The sequence below is a fragment of the Chaetodon trifascialis genome, chromosome 21 (assembly GCF_039877785.1).
Source record: "Chaetodon trifascialis isolate fChaTrf1 chromosome 21, fChaTrf1.hap1, whole genome shotgun sequence".
NCBI lineage: Eukaryota > Metazoa > Chordata > Actinopteri > Chaetodontiformes > Chaetodontidae > Chaetodon > Chaetodon trifascialis.
The window spans coordinates 19,747,591-19,772,590 of NC_092076.1; the positions used below are offsets into that span (position 1 = coordinate 19,747,591).

Consider the following 25,000-nt stretch of genomic DNA (forward strand, 5'->3'; position numbering starts at 1 on the left):
GTGTTTAAATTGAAAATACTGTAATACAGAGGGGAATACTAAACAAATCATGACAACACACCTGCAAAAGAAAGTCATCAAAGAGAAGCATAAAGAGGGCATAAAATCAATAAGCAAGCATACTGTACTACACGGTATATATTTTGATATAATGATGAATGTGATTCATTGAACAGGTTGATAATGTTACATTGTCACATTGTACCTGAAAATGGATGCACTGCATGAGAGAATGCTCTTTAGCAGCAACAATGACAAATGAAATAATGTAACTTTGTTTTTACAAATGGCTGAATTTCAGCATATCTCTGCTCTGTTTCCTTTATTTGGAAATACCCATGTTTCTGACTAGATTTTATGACTGTTTATGACATTATAGTATGAGGTTAGCAGTGGAGCAGCTGAATGCTTGGTGTAGAGGTGTTTTCTGTTCAGCTGAGATCCTCTGATGCTGTCCCAGACAGGCAGTATGACCAGAGAGGCTCCACTGGGAATCTCCCTCACACTGCTGCACATTGCAACAGCCACCTTCATGAATAACAAGTAGCTATGAATCCAACCCCCATCCTACCCCATACACACATACTTGCATCATGTGTACACAAAACATGCACATATCTGCATGTGGTCACCAACACACACATCTGCAAATATATAAACTCATAAGCTCATAGCGGCACACATAGAAGCTCACATACATGTTTACTGTATGTGCTCTGATATCATTATCTACGCACACAGATGGACATGTACACACAAAGAGAAAGGCACACCGAGGCTCACAGATGGGGTTTGTGTCTGCCAAATGCTATGTATGGAAAACTCTAATGAATATGATTACAACCTAAAGACTGGTGTGGTTTACCTAATGAGCAAGACAAAGGCAGTCCACTGCATTTGTACTTCAGGTATTGGTTCAGACAAGGATAAATAAAATCATTTCATTCTCAATCATCTCCACTTGGGGTATTTTTCTGTTGTTTCTGTATGGTTTCCCTAATGTCAGTCTTATTTTAAAATATTTAAAAATTTGGCCTTGAAATGCAATATTGCATGCATAACACATCAATCTAGATAAATGTCAACAATACTGTGAGTATAGATAACGAATATGACTTCAAGGTTTAGTACAGATGTAAGTAACAGAAATGCATCCGAAATAGTTTGAGGTAAATATTAATCTCTTAATATGCCATTCCATTTGGACAAATACTGTTTTAGGACTGGTTCTGGCCTGAGAAATGTATTAACCTATGATTTATTGTACTAATTTGTAATTATTTGGTCTCTTAATGAAGAAAAACTTGTATTCTCCATTATTCAAATAGGAAAGACCCACTTATTACACCTGAAATTGTCTGTCATTCCTCTTGGTCCTCAAATCATTGCAAGACACAATGACTGTTTATTTGGCTTATCTATCTATCTATCTATCTATCTATCTATCTATCTATCTATCTATCTATCTATCTATCTATCTATCTATCTATCTATCTATCTATCTATCTATCTATCTATCTATCTATCTATCTATCTATCAGGATCTGACCTAAGCGCATGCGCAGAACACCTGGCAATCGATGGAAAATCCACAGAACCCCCTCATTGCTTCTCTCACCCGTTGGTTAGAATTCGCCACGAATCGACGACAGACCAATCGCAGCAAAGACGGCTGAGTTTAAAATTCCACCGATTCTACAAAACACAAAAGTCACATGAGCTAACGTGGCCAATCAGTGATAGTTAACGTTTCTTGTAAACAGACTTAACTGGCCAATTGTAGGCTCGGGAGGTTGGTCTTTTCCTGTTGACGTCAGAGGCTATCTGAGCACCGTTCTGGAGTCAGTAAGTGGGGAGTAAAGTAGAGAGGGAAGTAGGAAACCTGGAGGGAATAGAAGAGATTGCTACAAAACAACAGGAATCACATTGGATAGATATCCCATCGCTTAGCTATGGATACAAAGACAGAGCAGTGACATCGTCCGTTTTTCAGACATGCTGTTTGGCCGGTGTACTGCGGGGTAGTTAGCTGGTTCTGGATTCGCTCATCGAAGTTTTGGCCGAAGAAGTTTAACGTTCCAGTGCTAACCATCAACGTAAGCTCCGGGGCAGCCTTCTACTTCTGACACGGCCCTACACAATAAAGACAGAAAACATGGTCTCCTGGATCATTTCGAGAAGCGTTGTGTAAGTACAAAGACAACTGAGAAGAAGGTTTTTGAAAGTGAACTAAAATGGTATTTTTACCTCATGGAGAAAATGAGGGCAACTGATGGGATTGAGCTTTGTTAGCTTGCTTGGCTAACTTGTTACCGTCCTATGGCTAAGTTCTGACCTCAGTCCTTTAATATCCTCCATTAGAAACTGTCAACAAGAAGGAAACTAGCAAATAGTTACCATACGCTAGAAACACACGGTGTTTTCTTTTGGAAATAAATAGTCGTGGGGCCTCAAACCTAGCTTTCCTTGTACCTTGTGCTTTGCTGTTGACTCTAAAGCTAACGCTACCATCTTGTTTATGAATCATGGCCATGCACACAGCTCGAGTCAACCGTTACAATGTTTCACTTTTTGAAGTATGTGTGAAATGGAACTTTTCAAGCCTCGACATGTTCGTCTGTGAAGGAGTGTCAGGTACAGCTGTCATCTTGAAGATATTATTAGCTTGCCCTGCCCAATCTAACCGGGCAACCAGAACATTGTGAGGGCACAGGAAGAAAGGCGTCCAGCATGAATTTGTTTGGTTTCTGGGTACTTGGATATCCATTGTCATGCTACTGAAACCCCTTGTGAATAAAGCAGAGACTCAGGTTGAATACACTGGAATCCGTTAAATGTCTTTGCTTTGGGTAAAAATGTCCATTTTTGACCGAGCAGCTTTTCTTATTCTCTCTTTATGTCTCTTCTATGTTTCCCGTTGTCTCTGTACATCCAGGAACAGTAGTTGCATAACTTAGTGCCATGGAGGATAGGAATGTGGTGGAAAGGACAGAAGGGAGTGGTGGATAAATACATTTCTCTAATGCAACGTTCAAAGACAGGCCCCCTGTTTTGGGATAATAAGCACATTCTTTTGTAACAGATCGTTGTCACAGGTCAGTACCTGGTTTATCGCTGTTCAGTTGAGACCTGGGTCAAAGTATAGCAAGCAGATAAGCATTTCATCTCATACTTGTCCATAATAAACGTTGCATTTTGTACTATACAATTGGACTGCAGAATGTACCACATTTACAAGTCATGTTGGAATTCACAGTATAGATGGAGAAAAAACATTGATGAACATAAACAAAACTGTTGCTCAAGTGATGCAGCAAAGACAACGTGAATTAATTTTTATTGTTCAGGCTTTCGTTTGTCTTCTTTCTGATGTAAGTAGTACATTGTGTGCAGTATTTAAACTGGAGTCAAATTCCTTGCATGTTCAACACATACTTTGCCAATAAAACCGGTTCTAAATCTGATTCTGAATTTAAACCATGTCAGTTCGACAACATAGGTTAGGATAAGTCTGTGTGGGCTATGTTCAGATGGATTTGATGGAATTATGTGCTAGATCTCATTTGTTTGAACTTGATTTTTTGCCAACCAAAAGTGAGATCGCTATAGACAACAGTGCAGTCAAGAGGAAAGGAATGTATGTTGATAAGGATAAAACCTGTCACTATGATTCATTTAATGATATATTGAGTGTTCTTCACCACTCTTTTGGAAGAATGACATATGGGAGTAAACGAATAAACACATAATACAGAATTTGGTGTGGTGCTTTGGGCCGCCGCACCAAAGCCGCCAACCCATGGAAACTGCAATATTAATTCAATCCACAGTATAGAGTTCTTTGTACTGCTCCCGTGAATGAATTAAGTAAAAAATGTTGTTGACAGAATTAAAAGCCAAAAAAATCCTAGGTGTCATGCTGCCAGTGCACACCAGAACGACGCTCTGCATCTTTTCCTCTCCATGTAAGGAAACAGAATATTGGCAGTTTGTATAATACGTTTGAAATTCATATACATTTTTAAGCACTTGAAGTCCAAATCATCACCAGTAAAAACAAATGGAATGGTCAAAGTTGTCATAATAACATTGCTTGATTCATAATGTAAACTTGTGCGTTGAGTAACATGCAAGAAAACATTCCACCTTAGAAGACAGTGCTGGCTGCCAGCAGCCTTTGAGCTGCACAGTGTGTTAAAATATTTTTTCTGCAGTGTGTAGCTGGCTAACATGAACGTGTGAATATGAAAAGGCAGAAAAACATCCTTTTGTTCATCATTCACACTTCTGATGGTTGCTTTATTTGAGATGCATTTGCATTACAAACCCAGCCTGTTAAAATTAGCTAGCTTGTGCTGCATCCACAATTCATGCAGGTAATGAAAGCTTTCTTTGCAAGGTTTCATAGCCAACATATTAGATGAGTATAACCTCTTCCTGTACTGCAGCTTTTCCTTAGAATGGATGTTTTGAATGTGACTTAATTTGATTGTAGGCACAAGTAAGGAAATGAATTGAGTCAGAACACACTTCTTGAGCTCATTCAGCTTAATTGATAAATGCCACACAAATTACAACCTACAACATCCATGGTATCACCCAGTGCTACTGAGTTAGATGTTTGGGTGACCGTTGATGCATAATATTCTCAACATGATGAAACTTTTCATGCAGTCCGTTTAACATTTGATCATGTAGTCAATTATAGTTGATTAATGTACGTAATTTTGCAAATGCAGGAACAGTGGTTCAGCTACATAATGTGTGTCATAGGTGTGCTCTGGACTAACTTTTTCTGGTTCTTCACTTCATACTGAACAGTAAATTAAACTGTACAGTCCAGCATTTATAGCCAAGGCTCCACTGCCACCAATACCAGCTGTTTTAATGGGAAAAAAAAAAAAAAAGATTGGTTTAGGCAGATATGGCACAAAGACGGTTGGCAGTCGGTATTTGCGCCAAAAAAGTGGTTGGGGCCCAACAACATATTAAGATGTGTGGCCATTCAGTGTTATTCCCTCAAGTCTTTTATAAAGATGGTTTACACAATATCTGTTCACATTGCAATGACACGGAGCTTTTCAACTGTGAATATTTTAAGTGTTTAAGTTAAGTTTAATTGTTTTTTAGGGATCTGATATTTCTCACATAATTAATTAAAAGAAAGTAAAGCATCCACATAAAGATCCATCATATTCTAAATACTTTTATTATATTCCATGACCTTAACCCTCCATCCTCTTAACCAGATAAAATGTGTTACCCCAAACTGAACTTGAATGAATGAATACATTTGAAGTTCAGCTAATGTTTGCTGTGTGAAGTCTGCTATAATTTCATCTAGACAAGCTAAAAAAGTATTCTGGCCTAGATTCAGTTCTCTGGAGTATTGGTCTTATATTTCTGGTGGCGAAGGAGTGTCAGGAGTGTTCATACATTTTCATTACCTTGCCCTCTCATGCAGTAATTGCTGCAGTCTAGCGGGTAAAGTGAGATGCTTTAAGCCTGCAACTCATACATAATGTTGGAATTATGCAATGTATGAATGTATTTTTTCTGTCTGTCTAAAGAAGAAAAGCAAACAGAAAACCTGTTCAGCAGACCCTGACTCCAATGGCAGGTGTCTTTCCTTTCTAGTGTTTCAGTCACCATTTGTACCTCAACACATCTCCTTCCCAACAACCATTGAAATTCCTTGTGCAACAGTCAGTAAAAGAGTCAGTTGCTGATGTTCAGTCCAGCCTCCAAAACCAGCTAATTTTAGTCAGCAGCCTGCAAGGAACGGTTCCAGAGTATGCATCTCTCCTAGTCTGTATTTGCACTCTCTCTTCGTTCTAGTCTCCCTTTTGGTGTTGGCAAGGAAATTTTGAGTTCTATGCCGCAGAGTTGAACAGCCATGAAAACACCAATATTACTCCCAAGAATGTGGACCTACATGGTGATAATTACCACACAGCACAGTCATGTTCATATTCTAAAATGTGTAGCTGCACAGCTCAAAAAATCACAGGAGGCTAACCTACCTTGAGCTTCTCTACAATGTAATGTGATTTGATACAGTAGACCTGTATGTATGTACGTTCAACTTAACAGTATTAATGGAACTGGCAACCTTTGAAAGTATACTGGTTGCAATGTCTCCTTGGAAAGTTTCGTATATTCTGCCTGCTCCAATCTGCTTGTATGTCTCAGCAGAGTGAAAAACAAATCGTTCAGGATTAGCAGAATGCATGGTGTGTTTCCATAGACAGGGGCACAGAGACTCTTTATTTATATTAATTTCTGAAAAATTCTGCCTTTAAAAGGCCCTGAAAACATCTGTCAGTCAGTTGTTTACTGTGGGCGATGAACTCCATGACCACACATCTTTTGCCAAAATTAGAAAATGTTTTGGTTATTTCACACGACAGATTTCTGTCTGTGCCTCCCTCACTGGTGTGTGGGTGGGACTCACTATGAAAAACACAATGTCAAATACTTGCACCAGTCAGAATTTGGCAATATTTGAATCAGTTTGTGATGAGAGTTGTCTGTTGTTCAAATCTGTTGAAACCACACGCACACTGTCCTGATGAAGCAGGTTTGACTGATGAAACATTAATAATTCCCAAGAAAGGTTTTTTTCAAACTTTGCTTGTTGTGTATTTAGTCATGAATATGTGAAGAACATATTCTTCTTTTTGGTTTTTGCCTTTCCTTTACTGTCTTATGTCGCTTTTTTGTACATGTAAAATGCAAAGGTACAGAACTCCAAAGCCATGCTCTCCTAAAAAGAACTCTGCTCCTGAACTGGCTGAAACGCCCTGTCGTTCTTTTCTTCCTTTACTTCTTTACATCACCATGTAACACAGTATCAGCTCCAGCTCAGTGACCATCCTCTGTTTAGATGACCCTGCTGCCCACCATGCAGGTCGCTGTTGTTTTATGAAGAAGTGGAAGGTAATCTAAAGAGCAAAGCAGCTGATGTCTCTATTGTTGGTTGCAAGAACCAGCACAAAAATCTTCATCTACTCCCACAATCTGGCCTTCTTTTTGATGGAAATGTGACCAAAATGTCTCCACAAGGACTGGAAAAACTCTTGTGTGAACTGACCATTTTACTGCTTTGAGGGCCGATACTAGAGCTGAATGCGGGAACCCGCTGGGCCGGTAATGGCACAAGCTCAAGGATGGATCGATACTGGCTGTCCATGACCTGACTTTAAACTTGGAAGCTGTAAGTTTTGCCACGTTTTATGTTTTTTTTTTATTTTGTTTTTTTTTTACTGTGTATTTTGCTGCAGCCTGTTTAACTTGGCCCTCAATTGGGAGCGATGTTGGACTAATGTAACATTGAGTGATGGTCAAGAGAAATTGTGGATGTTAAGCCTCATTTGAATCCCACTGAATAAAGAAAGTATTAGGTTGGATGCCAGTATCTGTTTTTTCAATATGAAAAACAGACACAGAGAGTGAGAGAGTGCCTCACTCTCAAATGACTGTGCACTATTGTTGTAGATGTGATATGCTTGGGAGCGGGTTCGTAGGTAGTAAGTGTGGAGGGGAGAGTGGACCTCACCAAGAATGGATGTAAACGAAGGCCGTAAACAGGAACTTTATTTCCTCTGCAGCTGAGGCCACGCAGCCTTCTCACACTATTAGACTGCAACCTGAGCCTGTCTAGACACTTGTGCACTGGCTGTTCTACTCTAAGTCACTGCCTGAAGCATGTACTTTATGTTTACTGCGATAACATACAGGTTCTCTTCACTGTCTTACAAGAGAGAGCTACTTCCCGCAACACCTGATGACTTATTTCACACCCACACAGGTGAAAAACAAGGGAAAATATTTTTTTAAGACGACAGTCTCATGAACTGTTTTTAAAAAAAAAAAAAAAAGTTTAATGACTATTCAAAAATGAGAAAGTCAGGACCGATGGCTAATATGGATCAGATTCCTGCTCAAACATGCTGAGGTGGTGAAGTTTTTCTTTTTGAGATGATATTCACGATAGAAGTGCAGCTAGCTGGAAGCTAAAAACGCCAGCAGAGCTGACTGGAAACATGGTTAGCAGTGCTTACTCAGACCTGTGTAAGCTGACCAATCAGAGCGGAGTGGGCTTTTCGAGAGGGGGGCCTTAAGGATCGGGACTGAAATGAAGCATTTTGCAGAGAATAGCAGTGCTGCAGCAATGGACAGTGAGAGCAAAGTAACATTAAAGCATGTAATCATATTGTAGTATTTAAACACACTATAATACACACAAATAAAAGTATGAACCTGAAAACGAGTATAATTTGGCCTGTTAAATGTGACGGAGAATACTTTGTAAAACCTCTGTACAGGACCAGTGTGTAGGATTTAAGTGGATCTAGAAGAGTTTTTTTCTTATTCAGTTCTTATTTCCAGGTGATTCCACACAAATGAGAATGAATTATGAATACTACATTACATTTGTGCCATATTGTGCCAATAGATCCCCCTAATACACCTGCTATGTATCCACATCTACTGTACATCAGATTTTTTTTCTTCAGTGATTACAACATAGAAGAGTGCATAGACGTGTGATTTATATATCTAAGTACTCCTCGCCTCTATCTCCTCCCACCACTCTGCTACTCACCTGCAGTGTCGTCTGTTCTTATCAAACACACCAAACTCATCAGCAGTTTAACCAAATTTTCTATTGGACTGAGGTCAGGGCTATGTGATAGCCACTCCAAGACCTTGACTTTGTTGTCCTGAAGCCTTTGGAACTTTGGAATTATGCTTTGGGTCATTGTCCATTTGGAGGCCCTATTTGTGACCAAGTTTCAGCTTCCTGGCTGATGTCTTGAGATGTTGCTTCGATATATCCACATAATTTTCCTTCCTCATAATGCCATCTATTTTGTGAAGTACACCTGTCCCTTCTGCAGCAAAGCTCCCCCAGAACATGATGCTGTCACCAATGTGCTTCAAGGTTGGGATGGAGTTCAGTTTTTGTTTCATCAGACCAGGAGACATATGTTCCCACATGCAGTTGCAAACTGTAGTCTGTAGCTTCTTCCTTGCTGAGGAGCCTTTGAGGTTATGATGAAACAGGACTCGTTTTACAATGGATGTGCATACTTTTGTACCTGTTTCCTCCAGCGTCTCCACAAGATCCTTTTCTGTTGTTGTGGGATTGATTTTGCACTTTTCACGCTCAAGTATGTTCATTACGTTTCCTTCCTTAGTGGTATGACAGCTGTGTGGTGCTCTGGTGTTCATCTGTACAAGAAATTGTACAGAAGAACAAGGCACCCATAGGCATCTGGAAATTGCTTGTAGCTATGAACCAGAATTGTTGCAGTCCACAATGTTTTTTCTGAGGTCTTAGCTGGTTTCTTTTGATTTTCCCATGATGTCAAACAAAGAAGCACTAAGTCTTGAGGTAACCATAAAATACATCTACAGTTATACCTCCAATTGTCTCAAATGATGTTGATTAGCCAAAACTATATTTTGTTCACGTCAAAGCTCTGGTGTTGGTGGAAAATTAGGTTTAATGACATCAGTCTAAATGTATGTATGTACTCAATTCAGTCTACCTACCTACTCTACAGTCAGCTGTGGACCAGTATCAGTCAACTTTTGCTCCTTGTACAAGGACTGGGAGCCATCTTAAAAAAAAAAGGCTGCTACAGGCTGCAGTTTGGTTCTCAGGTTGTCAGATCCTTTGGTACTACACGAAAGCTTGCCATTTCTCCTTTTGCAACTTTGCAGCCTAGAAAAGAACATGTCTCTGCCATTGTTTCAAAAATAGTGAAAATTAGCTTGCAAATAGTGACTCGTAGCTGCACCCGACTTCTCTACTGATGCCTCTCATTTCCACCCCACACTTTGACGGGATTGGTTCCTGAGGTGTTACTGTTTGTGTTACTTGTGAAACAGTGGCTGTCTGAAGCTGTGTTTGTGAGACTGTCATTGGTCTACTGCAGGTCTAAGGTGGAAATGCTGTAGCATGGCTTTGACTGCTTGTTTTTCCAGTGTCTTGCAGAATATAAAAACCACCATGTGGACATGTTAACACAGTTAATAACTTGATTTTGTGTCCGTGCTGTGTGAGATTTATACCTCTAGAAATATACAGAAATTGAACTCGTGTATTACTTCTTAAATAAGTTTTTTTAATGTGGGAAGAATCAGAGAGCTGTGAGACCAGTCTAAATGATGTATGTCCTATATTTCCCCATGAAGAAATACTCTGAGGACGCACAGACCTGGACTAAGCAGTCTCATTTGCTGTAGCAGCAGTTCTCTCAACAATCCTCCCTCTGTGTTTTTAGGGGAAAAGTCATGTAATCAAATTCTTATTCCTGAAGCTCAAACCAGATGGTGGAAGCTCAAATCTTTGAGATCTCTGTTTTTTTCTCTCTCCTCTGTTCTCCCTCCCCTTTTCTCCCTCTTGGTGTGTCTCCTATGTTTTATTGCTCTTGTTCTCTCTTTCTCTCTGCTCTCTCTCTTGTCGTCCTGTCCTCCCCCTCCCTCCATCTGGTTGTTGGTGGTGTACGGTGTCAGGAAACCAGGGAAATTGACCTGTAGCCCAGAGTCGAGGCCCATCTAAAAGCAATGGGGCTATTTTCTCAGCTGCGTGCAGAGAGAGGGGGAGAAGGTGTTGATATGGGAAGAAGGGGAATGAGGAGGGAAACAGAGATGGTAGTTTTGCTATGAAGAAGGGGCCCTGCTTTTCACAAAATTGTTTCAAGAACATTTCAGTGCACAACACTTTCAACATTCAACTCTGAAAGCAGTCAGCGTATGGGACATTTAAAGGGGCAATGTGTAAGATATGGCCCGAACTTTAGTTTAAGACATTCAAAAATGAACTAACATGAGGTCTGTGTACTGTGTTGCAGTGATATTTGCTGAGGTTAACCAGCTAACCCCAGCCCGTCCTGTCTTGTAAAACCACTTTGTAGCTCAAGATGTGATGGTCTGATAGTATAGCTCAGGGCGCTTGTGCTCGTACATACATTCTTACAATCTTATTTCAAAAAGTGTAAAACTTTTATAGATGAAAGCAGTTCATGTTTATTGATGAATTTGGTCAATTATTCCAGGCTTATGACGAGCAGATCATAACAACAATATAGTGGTTTACAACCACTGAAATGAGTCCGTTCTGTGAAATGTAGATTCCTGCTGACTCCTGTCCTTTCTTGAGGCTTGTTTCTCCTGTCCTTGATTGTCCTGCTGTCCCAGAGGAGCCCTCCACAACCCACCCCCATTTTCCTGCATAACAGGCCATTCAACAAATGGGACAGTGTTTAGTGACAGGTAGTAATGAAATGACAGCACTCAGAAGTGGGGTTTGCAAAAAAAAAAAAAAAAAATTTGAAACATAATTTGAATCAAGACAGCCAAGTCCTAGACTGCATAATTCATGGGGGATGACATGTGAGCTTGTTAATGTTATTGGTGAGCTTGTTTATTACTGTCATTATTTCACACCAGGGCCTCAGCCATGTGTGTGCAGGCGCTCAGTCACGAGACTCTCACTGCAGTCAAAGCAAATTAGATGTGATTGAGACACAAATACCTCTTATTATCACAGCATCAGCAATCGCCCTTCATTAGCATGACTAAGATGTGGTTGGCAAATGCCTTCAAATTATAGTGTTGGAGAGGGAGACTTGTAGATTTACATTGCTGCACAACCACACTAGACATTGAAAGAGCCCAAGGTAATGGATGAATAAAACTTAACCCGTTCAATAAGAAAATATTCAAATGTAATGTATGTCACTGAATTTGATGGGATACAAATCAAACTTGTCTCCTGCAGGACAGCCTCCATATGCAGCTTGAACACATTGGGTTAGTGGGTCTGACTGAGGCTACTCTCACGTTTGGGGCCCATGTTCCTTCTTGTTAACAGTGCTTGGCCAGAAACGGGTGTAGCTTCTTCATTTGTTCCAACAGAAGATCTGACTGTGCAGTTGTGTCATGTAGCTGCTGATGTGGTTGCATCTCTGTCAGAGGACTGTGTGTTTGTGTGTGTTTCGGTGGGTGTGATTTTTATAAACTGCATCCATGATTTGCAATATTCTGTATGTTACATTTGATTTTTATGATGAAATTCTACGATTCCGAACGTGTTTTCTGCTTTGCAGAAATCACAGGGCCCGGCAGACTATCCTGGTACTTATGTTTCTACGACAACGTGTCAACACCCGCCACCAGGCTGCTGTTCTTATGTTCTTGGACAGTGGAGGGTCTGGGTTGTTACGCAACCAGTTTCTTCACTACAAACATGCACAGAAACACACCCACATACCACTGGAAGAGAGGAAAAGGATTCATTTGCAGACTTAGATTTTTTTTGAGCAGATGTTTCAGCAGTATTGTTCTTTACCTTTATGCAAATAAAGCACAGTGAGTTGAAATTACAGAGTGTGACAGAGAGATGTCGACATGAAGAGAGTGTACAGAAGCTTTGGCAGCCTGGTTGTTTCTATGGCAACAGCAGGAAAATAAACTGCCGTGGTTGTTGGCTGCTCACCTGCAGCTGAGGGGAGTCTGGTCAGAGGAAGTGTGTCTGAACAGACTATACAGTGTATCTTTGTGTGTATGCAGGTTGCTGTTATTGTGAGACCCTCTGCACTTCCACCATTTAACTTCAGCTAAAGGATTCCATGCTTCTATATGAGCTAAAGTACCTCAAACTCATTAATAACGGCTGTCACAACAGGGCAAGCAAATGAGTCGAGATCAGACTATCACTGTTTTCTTAACAGGGGCTCGGCAGCTCTTCAGATTTCTAAAACCTTTGGAAGATGAAATCCAAACCACATAGTAGCAGGGTTAAAACAAGCCTGTTATTTTTATGCTGCAGTCAGACTGCACAGTATTTTTGTCTGTTGAAATGTTCACTCTGTCAGACTCGCCGATCGTAGAATCCTAGATTCTGTGACATGGCAGGGCAGGGAGACCTGGCTGACTATGCTCTGGACAAGCATCAAGAGGAGCACAATCTCAGTAAATTCATATTCTAATATATACAGCATCATTTATTCCATGTGGATCATACAGTATATATCTTAAGGGGTTTTGTTCTCTTATTTAGACAAACAAACATGAGAAGCGGTGTATAACTGAAAACTAGAATTCAAAAGGTTTCTTTGTTTAACGGAATGCAACAGCTTCAAGTCATTGGCCACAACTAGGGTCTGTGGACAGACATCACTCAATAAAAGGACTCATTATTTAAGGGTCGTCTCCTTAGATCTTTCCTGTAGCCTCCCTGCGCCATCAACAGAACAAGAGCTGCTGTTCCTCCTCCAAAGTTAACAACAGCTATGATAACAATAGAAATATGGCAAGTAATGAAATAGTATATGATAGCACAGGCCCTCTCAAAATCCAGACCCCGGTCCACATGTGGACTGAATGGCAAGTTTTCAGTTGGTGGCCCACGGGTGACATCTGGCCCGCCAAAGCTTCCCATCCAGCCCTCAGAATGTTAATGAATTCAGAAAATGTCTGCATCTCACATTACTCACCAGTGGAAGAGGCCCAGTCCATCCTGAGAGGCATCATTGACTAGCTTGCCTACCCCTGGCAACGAACCAAAATGATCTCAAAATAAGCTCAGGGAATGTCAAGTTCCTCTCTTTAACTGAACTAAGACCAGCTGAGTTGTCCTCTTAACTCTTCGTAAAACGCACGTCATTCAGAGCCGACAGGAACAAACTAAAACTCACCAAAACCATCTTGGTTTGTCTGTTCCAGCAGTCACCAGCCCTTCGTTTACTGCGCTGGATGTGAAAATCTTCTGGCCCTACATGCTGTTTTCAGCTGCCTGCTCGTTCTGCCGTTGCTGGCCTCTTTGTATTATGGGTTAGCTCACTGACGAGGGTCCGTTGCTGGCTCTTCGAAGGCACACCATTAAATTTGCAAAATAAAATAAGGGTGATTTCACCTGTATGTTGTGATTTTCCACCATTTTTGTCTTGGCGTTCTTGTTTTCCACAAGCAAAAGACATTAACATTGACAGTAGAAAGCTACACAGAATTTTGCATGTCAGCTTGGTTTGTCAAGTCCTTTAACAGAAGCAACCAGGATTCATCTCTCCTGCCCCTCCTGATGCCAATTTAAATGCTGGGTCAGGTTAAATTCAGCAGCTGAAGTCTGCCTGTCCAGGTTCCAGTATGACTGCCCTCAGTAAAACCACGCTGCCTTCATTTTCTCGCTTTCTTCCCTCTGTTAGTGTTGTCATTTGAGAGGTGAAGTTTGATTTTTATCCTTGTGCATCAGGTTTTCAGTCTGTCATGAGTCAGTTGAATTATTTTAACGGAGACTGTGTTAATCCAGGGACACTAATTTATTATCATTGTAGCCAAGTGGAGTACATGTTTACAATGTATTTCACCCCCACAGCCTTTAGCTCTATGTACATTTGTCAGCTGCCAGAGATGTTGCCATAGAATTTATATTGTAGTATCTGGAATTCCTTTAATATCTCTGGTTGTATGACACCCTTGCAGGGAACATTGGATTTCAATGGACTGCTTTATGGCAATGTTGGATTTTCATAGGGTTTTCACATCATTGTGATGAACTACCTCTGTTTGTCAACTTTTGCTTTAACCAAAAACAAACTGATGTACTGATATCATGGTATTACTGGCTTTAAAGTCCATTTTTAACATGAAACAGTCATGGTCAGTACTACTCACTTGTAAAATGTCCTCTGTAGGGCCCATATCCTCTTCATCCACAACTACTGCCTATAAACAACAGCAGAAGAAGAGGCCACACTGAGATGACGTCATTCAAAGAGCACCAGTCAAACTTCTCATTCAGCCTTTAAGGATTCCTTTAATTGGTTCTTATAATTGTGACCAAGATACACTCTGAGTGGCTCATTTTACAGTGTAAAACTAAACCTGCTTGTGCTCTCTTGTGGATAGACTGTGTAATGGAGCCACTGTTTTGTGTCCTGTCTGTTTTTGGCATCTCTGTACAGGCATCTCTTTTTACTTATTGGCCCACATTTACACAGATTTTGGCTCAGGTAATTTGGCTTGGGCAAAGTATTGGTTGGGCTCTGATGTCAGTAAATATTGTAGCATAATACATTTTGTGGAATATCAATTTAAATGCGTTATTAGTGGGAAAATAGACAGAAATGTCAGGTTTGGACCTGTAAATATGTGACAAATCAACACAGTGCTGCTCTTAGATTTGCAAGATCGTCCACAACGGACTAACACATCCAGAGATATTAAAGGGATAGCTATCATTGTAATAATGGCAGGGAAAACGTCAGTATGTTGCCCCTTCTGGCCTCCGATGCATTGACGCCGACCCTTCTTTCAAATTATTTCTCTCTCCTGATTAGTTCCAACTACCTGATATTTGACTAATTCTGAAATTTGAGAAAAGCTCTTGATGGCTGAGCAGTGACGGCTGATTATGCAGCCACTTTGTATCCAGCTGAACAGATCCAGATCCAGCATGCATACTAGGCAGATCTGCAGAGAACACACTGTGCTGTAGACATGACAAGCTCAGTGTGTGGGGGGAGGAGGAAGGAGGAGCACAAGAATGTTTGAAAGAGGGACTGGAGGGAAGGAGTGTCCTGCCATAAACTGGTGGAGTCGTTTTTCTTGCTCTCTCTCTCATTCACATGCACACACACTCTGTTCTGTCAGGAAGAATATATAGTGTGTGACTGAGAGCAGAGAGGCTGGAAAAACCGCCCTTGTTACTCTGTGTGTCTGTGAGTGAGGGTTTGGACATTCATTCTTTTGGTAGTGTGTGTTTGTGTATATGTGTGTGTGCGTCAGGATAGAAAGACGGCTCTGTCAGTAGATAGTGTACACGAGGCCAATAGTTTTACTGTGTCTATTCATAATGGTGATGTTTGTCTCACTATTGAGGTGAAGACTACAACATTTGTAATATCTCTGCATATGGAAGTCTAGAATATTTGCTTAAATACCCAAATAATTCTTAGAATTACAGTATTTTTTGGCCAATTCAGCTTTTTTCTGTATTATTCAATGTCTAAATGATGAGACTATGTGATAATTGGAACAGAAACTCAGTTGCTAAGTTTATCAGGTATAACTATCTTAAATAAATTCTGTCCAATACATCAGTCCTGCAAATCAATCCTTTATGAAGATTAGAATTACCGGCTTGCTCTTAAACTGTTTCAGATTAAACTGCATTGATTCAACTGAAAGGCCCAGTGTGTAGGATTTAGTGCCATCTAGCAGTGAGGTTGCAAATTGCAACCATCTTAATACCCCTCGCCTCCCCCCTCCCTTCCAAGCATGTAGGAGAACCTATGGTAGCAGTGATATGCTTGCAAATCATGAAAAGCACGCTCTAGAGCCAGTATTTGGTTTGTCTGTCCTGTCTACTATAGAAACATGGCGGTGCAATATGGCGGCCTCTATGGAAGAGAAGGTGATTATACACTAATTAATGAATATTCTATTCCATTTCTGCCACATCCTGCCAGTTGATTCCTCTAAATCTGATCTTGGATCTTTCATGGACATTTTGGAGGATGTTGTTTTGGATCTTATTGAATCGCAGTGTTTCCCCTACCATTACATTAGGGGCGCTGTTTTTTGGAGTGGCGTTTCTAATATTTTGTTACTCAATTTGTGTCAATGAAGTAGGCTACTAGAGGTACAAGAAACAGCTCTGTAACATGATATTCAGTGTTTTATAGTTTTAACTAGGTGTTGGCAGTAAACCTGCAACTGATGCCTCAAATACACTAAAGCAGTCAGTGTTTTCCACAGGATTTTGTGAGATTGTAGTGGATGGATCTTGGACCCTCTTAGAGGGTCAGTGCTGACTTCTGCAGTAACATTATCTGTTTGCTGTCATGCACTGATGGTGATAAGGTTGTGACTGCACTTGTGGATAACTGCAGTGGATACTGTAACCTTAGTTAATGTTACTTCAAACACTGTTGTGACCTCAAAATGCCTTGGTGTCTCTGATGTTGCCAGAAATGTTCCTTTGTGTGTGTGCCTGTGTGTGCCACAGTCCAGGTAATTCATAGGAAACACTGGGTACTTCATGTGTCTGGTGTGTATTGAATAGCTAAGTGCAGGCATATCCAAGAAGCATCCAAGCATTTGAAATGTTGTGATTGCTCAAACCTCCTCCGTAGGTGGTTATATTAAATCGGATCTGCATTTAATCCGGATACGCAACACTTAAAAACAAGTGCAAATGGGGCCTTAGTGTTTATTTGGCAGAATAATAACCAAACACATCATTTAACAGTAAATGCTGCCTGAGGGGCAGGTAGAAACCAAAGCAGCGTTGTGAAATGTTCATGAAATAAATGTCCACTAAGCTATTTCACTGATTGGTATAAGAATATAAGCTGAGTTTTGCTCGTCTCAGCTCTCAGTGTCTCATAGCTCTTTTTTATAATCTACTGATACCCAGAGAGTCATACATCATATGTTTCCATTTTGTTTCCAACAAATGGAAGAGTGGCTGTGCAGTTAGCAGGGCTGGACAGACAGAGTAGCACCATCGACCGAAACAAAAAATAATGTTTTTTTGTCTTGTAATGTTATTTGTACATAGCAAATAAAGTGTATCTTTAGTTTAGAAGAACGAAAGAAGAATGCAGTACGTTGTGTTACTATTGAAACCTGCACTGGACTACAGACCAGACATGGAACCAAACCTCACATTACCCCCAACCGCTGCTGCTGCAGAAGATTACAGAGGAAACACTGAGTCATTGTCTTGTGTTCCAGTGGTTTTCAGACTTCAGATTGTTGGGTCAGGAGGATCCAACACCCGATCATAGCAGGATATAAATAAGTCCCTAGATTGTTCTGCAGGAACAGATGATGGCTTTTCACTGGAAAATTACAATTTTGCATGTAAGCCGCAGTTTGCATTTAGGATTATACTGTGCTGCCATTTTGGTCTGAGTGTAAAATCCCCTTCAAGTGTAGAAACTGTTGAGGAAATCAGAGAGTAAAGATGGAGACAAACTGTTGACTGTATACTGTACTTTAATGTAAACAGAGCAATTGTATTGGTCAGTGATTCTCCCATCGTGGGAAAATCATTCACCAACAAATCAACTTTTCGTGCAAACAGACCTGATGCTGTAAACTTTACAATATAGTCTATAAGGCTGTAACACAGAACCATCACATATAGACCTATACTCAGTGCGAGCCTGTGTATGGCTATTTACAGTCATATTCAAATCACAAAACACTGACAACATCAGGAATATCAATCCTGTCACACTGGTGAGAACATTGTCGCAGTGTGTTTGTACAGTATTTAACAGGGTTTGCAAGTTTCCAAGGAATCGTAGTAAATGGCTAATTGTGGTTATTTGTCGTGTGATTGTAAAAGAGGTGATGAGCTTCATGTTGTGTGTTCTCACCCCCTGCAGGCTGGTGTTTGGGACTCTGTATCCTGCATACTACTCGTACAAAGCTGTCAAGACCAAAAATGTCAAGGAATATGTAAGTTCATGAATAACACTCAGCACGTTTGGATAACCTGCTTGATCTTTGTGTCATTCTGCTATACACATGGATATTAACCCCAGCCTACACTTAAACTTACAAATGTCAAGGGTTTGTTACCAGCAGAACAGTTACCAGCTAATCTGAATTTTCACTAACCTGAGTATTTTTTTAACGAACTAAACTATTGAATTTAGAGACGTAATATTATAAACCTCTTTGTCATTTCACTGATGTTAGTAAATCTGTGCATTCTGAAATTTGTCTTCAGCAACAATGAAAACTCCACTGGAATCAGTTGGTTAAAATGAATTATCAGAACTGTGAGATGATATTATATCACATCAGTATGATAGATGTCAGCAAATCCCACTGAAAACAACTTTAACTCTTTACATTTCATGTGTTAGAATCACAGAATGCATATATTATAAGTCAATAGCATGGATCAGTAGCTTTAAAAAATAAATGCTTTGGTCTCATTATGCGAGCAGATCATGACAGAACTCACCTCAGGGCACTTTTCAGGTCTATAGAGCAGATCTATACTCTCCTCTTTCTAATATTACAAATACATGCAAGCAGAAATTCCACTGAAAAATCACCAGATCCAATTTGTTTTGCTGTATTTTGTGGCATGCTGTAATAAACCTCCAGTAGAGAGGCTACAGTTCTTTTTCCTTTTAGGCAGGCCCCCCTGTGCCCAACAAAAACAGAAGCTGTGCTGAAGCACGCTGTCATTTTCTTTGTGCATGTGATCTTGTGATTAGATTTACACATGAAAAGTTGGCCAGTAACATGATGTCACAACCTGCTACATGTAATTACCTCTGCCAAGGAGGTTACATTTTCAGATTGGCTGGTCTGTCTGTCAGCAAGATTAGAGAAAAACTCCTGGCTAGATTGTCATGAAACCTGGTGGAAGAGCGTAGCATGGGCCAAGGAAGAACCCACTGAATTTCGGAGCGGATCCAAATCCAGGTTACATTAGAAAAGTACCTGTTCAGGAGTAACACATCCTCTGTTTTTTTGTTTTTTTTAATTTATCAATCTCTATATGGCCTGGAAGACAATTCATACATACACAAAAATTGTTGAAATAAAAGGCAGGCTAGTGTACCGACGTTTGACACGGTCACAGTTCTGATAAAGGCCAATCTCAAGAGTCATTACAGTTCTAAACATGCTAAACTAGATGAGCTGCAAGTTCAAATGCACTTGGATAAACACTCTTTAGTGGAGTTTAGATGCCCAACAGCTTTCACACAAACATGTTCTGACAGAGACAGTGTTAACGCAGGCAAGTTTTGTGGTGAGTTAGTTAATGGTTAAGAGGCTGAAACCTCATTCAGAAGGAGAATTAGTGAAGTGCCTTGTTGCTGCTGCAGAGCTGCTAGCACCAGACAAAGTAAAACAGTTCCCAAGTGTCTGTTTGTCTGGAATGATTCATAGAGATGAGGGAAAACCTGTTGTGGAACTCAGTGATAGAAAGTGTCTGTGTGACTTGGCCTTCATGGTGGACATTACCAAGAACCTCTAGAGCTGAACCTCAAGCTCCAGTCAGCTCCAGCAGAGAGGTCTGCGCTCTTAGAGCAACCTTCTAGTTTCTATCTATTCTCAGTGGGTTGGCAAGTCAAGTCTTGTGTGTATGAAATTTTTTTGTGCTCCGTGTGGGTGTGGGTGTGGATGTGGGTGTGGGTGTGGGTGTGGGTGTGTGTATGTGTATGTGTATGTGTATGTGTATGTGTATGTGTATGTGTATGTGTATGTGTATGTGCTTGTGTTTGGGTATGTATGAACCATGTTCTAACAGTTCAGTGTACAAGCTCCAGCAAGTGACATGTCGCTGTTTCTCTGCCTTTTCTTGTCTTTCTATGTTATTCATTACCCATAAAACGGAGCAGCTTGGATCGGCATCTTCTTCTGTAACGGCTCTCTTACAGCCAACAAGAAGTGTTTATGTGCTGTGGTTTAATGTGCATCATTGTTCTGAAACTGTGTACAGATTAAACACTGCCAGATTATTGGCTTCAAGTGATCCATTTTACACCCCCCTCTACATCTTATATGTATGCACATAACTCCTGGTCAAAGATACAATTAATAGCAGTGAGGACCAGAAATAGTTTTTAACCAACAGTGAGGACATTTTTAGAAAAGAAAAGTACCAAAACAAAGCCTGACAGTGCAGGATATATAATCAATATAACAAGCTTAGCACACAGGACCAAGCAGCAAGCACAATGATTGAGGTATGTCAAATAGCAACAACAGGAAGCGGTGGTCTGTTAATTTCAAAATAATACAGTAAAGCTTATACAACAGTGAAGCTTACAGTAACACACTGTCCTTAACTGTCTCTGTCCAGACAAAAGCCTCTTACTTAAGATTGCTTCGGGAGCAAATTAACCTATGTTTTAGTTTGTCTGGCGCATCCAACAGCGTTTCTTTGAGCTCAGGTAATTCTTTTGTGATTTAACAGCAGGCTGGTCTTTGCTGACAGCAGAGGAAACTGCGGAAAGTCCACTTGTTTCAAAGAAAACAGACCATAAAATGATTCTTCTCTTTCCTGAAGAAACTGTTAATCCATGTTAGGACTGATCCCAACGTGTTCGGTGAACACATTCTGTTAGTCATCTAGCAAGTTATGGACTGTTGCCAAGGCTAATTGAAGTTAGCCTTAGTTGTTTCATTGGGAATGATACACTTCCTATAGCAACTTGACATTGCAATTAGTGCTGGGTGGTATGACCAAAAATGTATATCATGGTATTTTTCAAAATTATAACTGTTTCACGGTATATGACGGTACTTTTCCCCTTTCATCTGGAAAACAGATGTTTTAACACAGGTATATCCAGGAGCTCATTTGGGCAGAGTCCCCAGTGGTGTAGTCTGCGTGATGAATTTTTTCCCATATATCCACTTGATGCGCGAGCATACGTAACAACATCATTTTGTAAAAACTTTCACACGCTGATTAATTCATTATATTAACCCAGCCTGTGTTCACATGACTTCTGGACCTTTAAGACTTCCGTCGCCCGTGACGGCAACAGCAATACAATTCTTTAGCGGGCATTCCCTGCAGTATTGCATAAAGGAGAAAATCAGTGAGTGAATTACAAAGAGATGAAACGAAAACGCCAGACAACACTTTTTTCAGTGTTTTCCGAAGCGCGCCACTGAACCCACGGTACATAAACCACTACCATCAGCTGGTTTCTCGATGCTTTATTCGTGAACAACCAGGCTTCTGTGGGCCGTAGCCAACACCAAAACAAGCAAACTCAGCTGACCAACGTTTAGCTCGGCTCTTTCACTCGCCGGCTTACGCACTCAGAACATCCCCAGTTCCACCCCAGTGGAGAGAAAGTCAGGCTAGCTAGGGAATTTAAGAGCAGGCATCCCTGGTTTTATTCATGTACTAAAAAAAACAAACAAAACAAAACAAAAAACCCCATCTGAATCTGAATCACATTCACTATGCAATGATAATAACAATGCACAGCCTACAGTATACATCTTGAGAGCATTCTGAAAGACTGGTTATGTTATCAACATGTCAGGAAGCAGCATCAGACACAAGGTCATGATGGTGCTTGTGAGGTGTTGCTCCAAGATGGTTGTTGTGCTACGCGCTGTTCTGGATCGGGTGAGTACGAGTATAGACCCACTACAAAAAAAACTAGACTACACCACTGAGAGTACTGTTATCTCGTCTGAGCATATTGATAAACTCCTCTGTTGAAAACACTTTTTCAGCCTTTTTTCTGTTTGCTAATGTTCTCATCTCTCATAAGTTGACGAAATGCAAATGAAACAGCAAAATGACACCTCGGGCTGCTCAGCAGAGTCGTCTGTGAGCGCTCGGCTCATTCATGAGTAAATGAGACAGAGCGGTGAAACTAACTGCGCAGTTAGACCGGTCAATAGCTCAGCAACCCATTGGTCTATTTTGATGATCGACACCACTATCGACCAGTCAGACTATACTAACACCAATGACGATCCAGAAGGAAGTAGATAGGTTACCGCATGAAGAGCGCTCCCTCCACTCTAAACACCCCCTCCTCTTTATGTAAACAACCAGGACCTTCATGATTGATCTCAAACTAACACAGAGTCATAGGAGGAGACATTAGCAGCGTTTTCTTGAGCTGGAATATAACTTTTGACCACTAAACAGCAAAGGTAAGGCATACTGTATGATTTAGCAGTTTTTTCTGCTACTGTTTGGTTGCCAGCTCGCAGAGTTTTCGTTGCACAGTGAGGAGGCAGACATCTTCGTGATCAGCAGACTCTCTGCTTTCATATGATACCAGGCTTGTGTGGTTTGCATGAAGTGGCGAAATAAAGTGGACGTACGCTATTTTCGTCTTTTTTTTGTTACAAGACATGCTTGCGGCTAAGATGGTGGAGCAAATTGCTCGTGTTAGCCTGACAAAAAGACTGCAGACACGGTTCCTATTTTTGGCACAAGTTCTTCTTTGTCATCATGTTCTACTAGTTCTGCAGCTTCGATTTCGGAACTTTAAATATCTTTCCCATCCATCTTCACCGTAACGCAACACCAGACCACTACAGTTTATCCTCAACACGACCCGCTATGCCCCGCACCATGCCTGTTAAGAAGCGTAACATTGAAAACGGTCCCGTCTGAAACTGTCGCGCGGCGCAAAGTTCCAGACATTGTGCAATCACATACACTGGTGTGGTAGTATATTAAAAATTCATATCATAACAAAATATACACCAGTATTCGGTGTGAACCGGTATACTGCCCAGCCCTAGTTGCAATGGAAAGGTGAGGTGGGGTGGAGCACATTGATTCTTACATCCTTGATGGCATCATTGCTGTGTCGCAGGAAGTTCCCTGAGTCCCAGAAAAAAAACATTTAACGTAGTAATCTTGATGATATTTGATATTAGGTTTTATGATAATGACAATCACTGTGTCAAAGAAAGGATTTATAATGGGAAATATTTGTCTAGATGAATGTCACATACACAGATTTGATTGCACAGCTCAGTTTTAGTGTATTTGAACAGATTTATCTTCTTCATATACATTTTATTGGAATTGTTTTAATGCAAAATTTACACTGGGTTGAACTCCCAGCTGAAATCCCTCCATTTGAATGACACTCACTTTGATGGAATATCTACTATAATATTCTACTGTGTGAAAATGTCAGCTGATGACAGTATTCAGTTTAGGGAAATAGCTGTCTGTGTTTATAGACATTGAGTGTACTTTGTAAAATCATTGGAGCAGAATGTGAATTGTGTCTCAGCACCGATTTCCATTTTAACCCACGTTTTGATGGGAACATATACATGCATATAGATTTAAGGGCTTGGATGTGTTTTCTTGGAGTTGGGTGATGCAACCAATGTCAGTGAGAGTGAAATCCCAGTGAGTTAGTAACACATTCACACACAGCATTAACACACCAGCTCACAGCTTCAGATGCAGTAAGCCGTGACTCTGCTTTGAGCTTCCTTTCCCTTTGTTTCTCCTTGTCTTTGCCTTCCTCACTATCTGTTTCTGTTACTGATTCTCAGGCCCACGTCTTTGTTTCATAAAGCAGTTGGGCTGGCAGAGGTAAATGATGTGCAAGCATGCTGCATGCCTGTACCAAGATCTAATAATGCTGGTGATTACACGTCTTAGAAGCATGCAGGAAAACACTGTTATGCCCAGAGATTGGACTCACTGTTTTTTTGGCAGCTGCTTATCTGCACAGATAGCTAATTGAACTTTGTGCTGCTTATTAGCTAACCAGTGCAGTTAACCTGTATCTGCTCATTGTTGAGTCTGTTCACCACATCATCCACCAGGAAGAAGCCCCTGCGCATGCACTCCTCGCCATCATGAGGATGGGTAATCTGAAGCTGAGGTGGGAAGTGTTTGTGACAGCAAACATAGTGTTGCTTACAGACCAACAGGTAGAAGGATGGAAGCGTCTTGAAGTTGACATAGTCCATGTTTGTCAGACCCAGGCGAGATGCCATTTAGCACAGAGAAAGTCAGAGGTCTTACTCTGCCACTATTTCCCAATACCTCCTTTACCTCCAATACCTCTTCCCCCTTTGATGTGAGTTATTGTAACATGTAATGTAATTTTCCTTTTACACTGGATTTTCTAAAATTTGTACAGAAAAAGGGAACATTCAGGAACCAGTATCGAAGTCAAGTTATCAACACTGGAATCGAAAGATTTTGAACGATAACCAGTGCTACAAATATAGCATTCCAGCTGTAAACCCTCCCTTCATGCAGGATGCTAATGTTCAGTTTTCTCTTTTAGAGAGTGTTGATTCAGCATTCTGGAGGATATAGTTTGTGGTGCTGTTGAATTCTATTATGTTATACAGGGAGGTGCTTCTGTTATTCAGCCTGCCATCATTAATGGGATGGAGGAGTGTGTATATGACAATGGCAAAGGTTCGCTAACTTATGCACAAAATAATCGTAGTAACATTCAAGCAGTGAGCTGTGTTTTTG

At 40.6% G+C, this 25,000-nt stretch overlaps 1 protein-coding gene across 2 annotated transcripts in view; it reads left to right on the forward strand.

Annotated features, from left to right (window-relative positions):
* The first annotated feature begins 1,822 nt into the window (after positions 1 to 1,822).
* reep3b (receptor accessory protein 3b) overlaps positions 1,823 to 25,000 on the forward strand; it is a 48,716-nt gene continuing 25,538 nt past the window's right edge. For both annotated transcript variants that reach the window (XM_070990764.1, XM_070990765.1), the window contains exons 1-2: positions 1,823 to 2,187; positions 18,414 to 18,486. In XM_070990764.1, coding sequence (XP_070846865.1) covers positions 2,156 to 2,187; positions 18,414 to 18,486 — 105 coding nt within the window. In that variant the 5' untranslated portion in view covers positions 1,823 to 2,155. The remainder of the gene's footprint in view (positions 2,188 to 18,413; positions 18,487 to 25,000) is intronic.